We start from the raw sequence: 6,679 nt of genomic DNA, 5'->3' as shown, positions 1-6,679 counted from the left end.
CTTGAATCCTAGGTATTTATTTTCTAAGAAGTCTGGAGGAAATCGTAAGGCTTCAGCCACCATTCTCTGTTCTTTCGCACATTCCTTCCCAGGAACTCACAAGAATACCTGATTTGGTGCGCTAGTTCATCCTAGGGTAGGGAGAGGGGACTACATTTCCCAGGACGCACCGCGAATAAACGCTGGAACTCTATTTCCCAGAACTCCTTGGGCTTCAATTCTGCCAGAAATCTTCCTTCGGGGGTTGGAGACGTCGTGGCCAAAAGATGGCGACGGGAACGGGCAGTAAGTATTCGCCTTGCTCTTGCGTGGAAGGTGTTTGTAGAACCAAGGCCAGGCAACAGATCTGGCACACTCTCGGGTAGTAGAAGCAATGATTTACTTGAGAACCCAGAGCCGTCAGAGACTTGGGCTTGAGCGGCGCTGTTAAGGCCAGCGGTTGGGGGTTGAGGCCCCAGAAGCGTGAAGTCTTACATTTTAGTAAGGCCGCGGACTTTTTTTGTTTGTAAATTTTTACTTTATTTATTGGCTGCGCTGGGTCTTCGTCGCTTCCCGTGGACCATTCTCTAGTTGCCGCGAGGAGTGCTCCTGTCTAGTTGTGGTGTGCAAGGCGGCGGAGCTTTGAGAGAAGCAGCCCAAGAGCATTCTTGTGTGTTTGTCAGCTCTGCGCGGTGAGAGGGGGAAAAAGGTGCCTTAGAGGCTCCGGCGTGCGGACAGAGATACTGTGAGCCATATGGAATGGCCGGGGTCCCAAAGAGTCATTTTCTGACGAACATTTGTGAGGCCTGTATCCACAGAGAAGTGGGGCTTTTTCTGCCACGAGGGAAAAGACGCATTTCGTGTATCTCAGCCATTTCCCCCCGTTTCAGGGACTGAGAAGATCTTTAAGGCCTAACAGCTTGAGGGGAATGGGTGTAACTGAGAGAAGTAAACAAGTTTATGCTAAGAAGGAGGCGGGGCAGTGGGGGGGGGTTGGCCGCTCGGAATCCTGGGAAATAAGGCCTGGGGTCCACATTGGAATAAAGCATTCTTTTTGGGGGGGGGGGGGGGGGCAGGGCGGGGAGGGGAACGGAACCCACGTCCCTTATAGTGAAAAGACACAGACTTAACCACTGGACCACCAGGGAAGTTCCTGGAATAAAGCATTCTTAAAACTGGGTTTTTTTGAAGAACTGCCCTAAATTAACTTGACTTTTTTTTTTTTTTAAATGGTAGAGTAACCAAGGCATTTAAAGAAAAATGTTTTCCTAGATAATCAAGTGCAGTTCTCATGCAATGTATAGGCACCATCCTAGTGGTGGTGTTTACTAGAGAGGTGAAAATCAAGATTTGGTGACAGTGGCTCACTTTGTCCTTACAGGTTAGGACATTTTTGTATTAGACTTTTAATCCTCCCTTTGGGGCTTAGAGTTATCTTCTTTCCTTTCAGAACATAAGCTGTTGAGTACTGGCCCTACAGAGCCATGGTCCATCCGAGAGAAGCTGTGTTTAGCGTCTTCTGTCATGAGGAGTGGAGATCAAAATTGGTAAGGTATCTAGGATGTCTGCTTCCTTGGGTATTAGAAACCGTTGGTTTTTTTTTTTTTTTTCCCTTCATGTAAATACCGGTGGATTCCAGTAGTTAACCTTTAAGCAGTATTTGTTTAGCAGCCTTCTTGAGATGCAAGTCACATATCATAAAATTATATTCACAGACTTCCCAGTATATTCACAGGATTTAATTTATTAAAATTATTAAAACTTATTAATATAATTTAATTTATTAAATTAACAATTTAATGTGTATCTGTAATAGGACCAACACTAGAGTCTATAATTTTACATTTAAATACACTTGAAAGAAGCATCTTACCCCTTAAGCAATCACTCTACAAATCTCTTTACCTCTCTAACATTTCTGCCTCCCTCACCAAATACTCATCTACTTTCTGTCTCTCTATAGCTTATTCTGATCATATCATATAGATGGAATCATATACTTTGTGGTACTCTGGGGCTGGCTTTTACTTAGCATAATGCTTTCAAGGTTCATGCTGGCGTATGTATCAGTACTTTATTCTTTGTTTTGATGAAATTGTAGTTCCTTGTATGAGTTTACCACATTTTGTTTATTTGTTGATGAACATTTGGGTTGTTTTTACTTTTCTGAATATTATAATTAATGCTGCTGTGAACATTTGTGTACAAGATTTTGTGCAGGCATGTTTTCATTTCTCTTGAAATAGTGGAATTGCTGGATCATAGTTCAGTTCAGTTGCTCAGTCATGTCCGACTTTGCGATCCCATGGACTGCAGCACGCCAGACTTCCTGCCCATTACCAATTCCCGGAGTTTACTCAAACTCATGTCCATTGAGTTGGTGATGCCATCCAACCATCTCATCCTCTGTCGTCCCCTTCTCCTCCTGCCTTCAATCTTTCCCAGCATTAGGTCTTTTCAAATGAGTCAGCTCTTCGCATCAGGTGGCCAAAATATTGGAGTATCAGTTTCAACATCAGTCCTTCCAGTGAATATTCAGGACTGATTTCCTTTAGGATGGACTGGTTGGATCTCCTTGCAGTCCAAGGGAATCTCAATGAATCATATTATAATTCTTATATTTACCTTTTTGAGTAACTGCTTTCAAACTAAAAAGTGGCCTCACCGTTTTACATTCCTACCAGCAATAAGTAGGGACCCAGTTTTTCTGCATTCTTGGCAAACATTTAGTCTTTTTGATTATAGCTATACTGCGGAGTGTGAAGTGGTATCGTATTGTGGTTTTAATTTGTCTTTTCTGATGACCATTGTTGGTGAGCATCTTTTCATGTTCTTTTTAGTCATTTGTGTGTCTTTTTTTGTAGAAATGTCTGCTCAGATCTCTTGGATTATTTTTATGTTGAGTTTTAAGAATTCTTTATATATTCTGGACACAAATCCCTTGTTAGACAGGTTGTTTGTAAACATTTCACCTGTTTTGTGTATTGTCTTTCTGTTGTGTATTGTCTGTTGATATCTCTCGATATTGTCTACAGCACAGACGTTTTTAGTTTTGATACGTTTATTTTTTTCTTCTGTTGCTTGTGCTTTTGGTGTCATAGCTAAGAAACTGTTTACATCTATATTTTATTCAAAGAGCTTTTAACTCTCCACATTTAGGTCTTTGATCCATTTTGAGCTGATTTTTGTTTAGATTGGAAGGCAAGATACCCTTTTGCGTGTAGATACGCAGCTATCCCAGAATTCAGTATTTGTTGAAAAGATCATTCTCTCCCTGTAGAATTATCTTGGCACTGAATATTTCTTTTAAGTACCAGGAAGTAGGACTGTGTGTGTTTTCCAGTCTTTTTGTCTACCAGGACATACTCTCATTTTTAACATTTGTTCTCCGCCCTCCTCCCCTTTTTTTCTCTCAGTATCTAAAGATACCTTTTAATTTTCTTAAGTGTTCAAACTGCTTAATAAACATTTGCATTTGTAGGGTTTATCTCTACTACTTTAACCATTCAAATGAGTTTACGAAAGCACCATTATTGATCACATGTAACACTTCTACAATTCTATGTATTTTTCAAATAACTTTTCAAAGAGGAAACCAGAATACTCTAGGTAGCAGCTATTCTTGAACTGATAACCCCTGACAAAACAGCATGGTAATTTGACGAATCTCAGATTGAATTTAAATATAACTCAAATATAAACTGAACTCTTTTTTTTTCTAACTGAACTCATTTTTATACAAAATATCAAGTAAACTGGATTGAAACAGAATCCAATATGTATATTTTATTACATTTTTATTTAAAAAGTTTAAGAACACTTAAGTAAAAGTTTGAAATTTTAAATTGTATTTATGTTTTGAGGAGGTTCTTAAGACATAAAGTTCAAAATTCAAAATGGTACATGTCTGTGTCTTATCTCCCAGGATTAGCAGTTCCTTGTGTGTTTCTCTGCCATTAAATTTTATACTTGAACAAATAAATATTTTCTTTTTCCTTCTCCTTTTTAAAAAAATACTTTATTTATTTTTGGCTGCACTGGGTCTTAGTTGCTGTGCCCGGGCTTTCTCTAGTTGCTGCGAGTGGAGGCTACTCTTCCTTGCAGTGTGCGTTGTGGTGACTTCTCTTGTTGCAGTCCGGGCTCTGAAGGCAGGGCCTTCTTTGCCCCATGACATGTGGAATCTTTGCAGAGTGGGAATTGAACCTGTGTCCTTTGAATTTGCAGACAGATTCTTAACTATTGGACCACCTTTTCTCTCCTCTTTAAACACAAGTGGCCCTGGAGTAGGAAATGGCTACCCTCTCCAGTATTCTTGCCTGGAAAATTACATGGATGGAGGAGCCTAATGAGCTACAGGCCATGGGGTCTCAAGGAGTTGGACACAACTGAGCACTCATGCACCCATGCAATGTATAGTATGTAATTTTTACTGCTATGTAGAGCAAATAAAATGAAGATCTTTCTCAAACACAATTGGTTATATACTATGCACATTTTACTTTACTTTGGCACTGCTGCCTTTTTTTTCCCTTCTACTTAGTATTATACCTTATAGGTCATTGTATATCCTTATATGAATATCTAGCTCTTTTTTAAACAGCTGCATGATACAGTTTTATGGATATACCATAATTTATTTAACGAGAACTCTGTTGATGGACATATGCTAATAGAAATATAGCATTGTATAGTTATGTGTGGATTTGTATCTTAGACAAACTGAAAGTAGAATTATTGATTCAAAGAACATGTAAGTTAAAAAAAATTTGTTAAGCATTTCAGTTGCCCTACTCAAGAGATTTGTTTCAATTTATACTCCCATTGGTGATATGTCATACCTGTTTTTCTATGCTTTGCCTCATAGAATGTGTTGTTATGTATTTTTGATCATTGACAGTATAAGATCAAAACTTTGAAATAGTTCTCGTATCTTTCACTTGCATCTGTCCTATGATGAGTGAAGTTAAATATCTTCTGTTAAAAAGGCACCTGTATTTCCTTTTCTGTAAACTGTCTTCCAGTTTTTCTATTTGACTATTAGTCTTTCTCTTTAATTTTACTGGTGGGGTGGGGAGGGTGAAGGTGGCTCCTTATATATTAGGGAGATTAGCCATTTATCTACATCTTGGGGTACAGTTTTTAAAAACTGGTGTGCTCTTTGGCTTTACTTGATGTAGTATTTTTACATTAAGGGTCTTAAAATATAGTTTATTTATTAAAAATTTTCTCTTATAGCTCCTGGATTTTGTGACTGAATTAGAAAGTTCTTCCCTAGTCCAAGGTTATAAAATACTTTTCCTTTTTTTCCCCTAGTACTTTTGTGTACATTTAAAAAGATATTTAAATCTTGATTTGGAGGCTTTTCTTGATTTAAAGAAAGTTTGTTATGGATCAAACTTTGTTTTTTGCTGATAGCTGTCTACATAACAATGTTAAAGTGAATTTTTTTATAAAAGAATTCTGTGAAACCATTATCCCAACACAGAGTTTAAAAGTTTTCTTTTTAAAGTTGTGAGATACTTCAACCTCATAGAGAAGTAGGCAAAATAATATAGAGTGCCCATGTATCTGGTGCTTGGATTTAACAAATCCTAATGTTTTGTTATGTTTCCTTCAGATCTTTTTAAAGAAATAGACACCGTTGAAGCCCCTTCACATTCTTGCTTCAAGCCATTTCAGTCTGTTTTTCGCCTTTTCCTTTTTCTTTATATCTCTTAGCTTTTTAAAAGATCATATAAGTGCATCATAGCAGAAAATTCTTTTTTTTCAGTAAATATTGTTATAAATATGTTCTGTATCACCACATATATTTCATAGTTATTTTTATGGGTTTAATATTTTCTTGAGGGGAAGTTCCATAAGTTAAATGTGCTGTTACAGGACTTAGGAAAAACCTAACTGTTCATCAATCTGATCAGCACGCTTATGGTTATTGGGGGGAGGATGTCCATGCCTTCTTCCTGGTGCTGCTTTTGTGAAATTATTTTCTTATATTACGTTCTTAAGAACTGTATTAGTAGATCAAAAGATAACTTTTGGGAGTCTGGAATATTGCTTCTCAAAAGACAGATATTTTCTAAAAGAACCAAAGAAGAAATTTCCCAAATGAACAGAAATGATAACTTAGTGTAGGTCCTAATACCTTCACTTCACTCAGGAAATACATCATGTAGGGAAACTGTTTATCAGTGATGCTTTCCCTCCAAAATGACTTTTCAGTAGCTGTGTCCTTTGCCATAGCCATGTATTCCAGAATGTTTCCCAGTAGCAGTATTTTCCCCCAGATTTTGTACTCTAAACCTTGAACTGTGGATGTATACCTTCTCTCTCTCTCTTTTTTTTTTTTCAATTTAGTGTGTGATGCTTTTCTCATTTTGTAGGGTATCAGTTAGCAGAGCAATCAAGCCCTTTGCAGAACCTGGCCGCCCTCCAGACTGGTTCTCTCAAAAAGTAAGTTCCCAAGTACGTGTTCTTTTAGAGCACTTTTTGAGATGTAAAGTGGGTTCCCTTCCAGGTCCTGCCCGCCCCCGCCAACCCTTCCACCACCCCCGTTTTCTTTAAGTATCTTGCACATTTGGGCTTCCCTGGTTGCTCTGCGGTAAAGAATCCTCCTGACAATGTAGGAGATATGGGTTGGACCCCCGGTCGGGAAGACCCCTGGAGAAGGAAATGGCAACCCTCTCCAGTATTCTTGCCTGGG

At 38.3% G+C, this 6,679-nt stretch overlaps 1 protein-coding gene across 7 annotated transcripts in view; it reads left to right on the top strand.

Annotated features, from left to right (window-relative positions):
- The first annotated feature begins 26 nt into the window (after window positions 1–26).
- Window positions 27–6,679, top strand: part of BRD8 (bromodomain containing 8) — a 30,929-nt gene continuing 24,276 nt past the window's right edge. For 6 of the 7 annotated variants that reach the window (XM_020900153.2, XM_020900151.2, XM_020900152.2 and 3 more), the window contains exons 1-3: window positions 166–285; window positions 1,430–1,526; window positions 6,360–6,429. In XM_020900153.2, coding sequence (XP_020755812.2) covers window positions 267–285; window positions 1,430–1,526; window positions 6,360–6,429 — 186 coding nt within the window. In that variant the 5' untranslated portion in view covers window positions 166–266. Of the gene's footprint in view, window positions 117–165; window positions 286–1,429; window positions 1,527–6,359; window positions 6,430–6,679 lie in introns of those variants that run through there. The other variant, XM_020900148.2, reaches the window with a different exon arrangement.

Source organism: Odocoileus virginianus, chromosome 3, assembly GCF_023699985.2.
Source record: "Odocoileus virginianus isolate 20LAN1187 ecotype Illinois chromosome 3, Ovbor_1.2, whole genome shotgun sequence".
Lineage (NCBI taxonomy): Eukaryota > Metazoa > Chordata > Mammalia > Artiodactyla > Cervidae > Odocoileus > Odocoileus virginianus.
The sequence above is the reverse complement of the archived record's forward strand: the minus strand, read 5'-3'. Positions and strand labels throughout refer to the sequence as shown.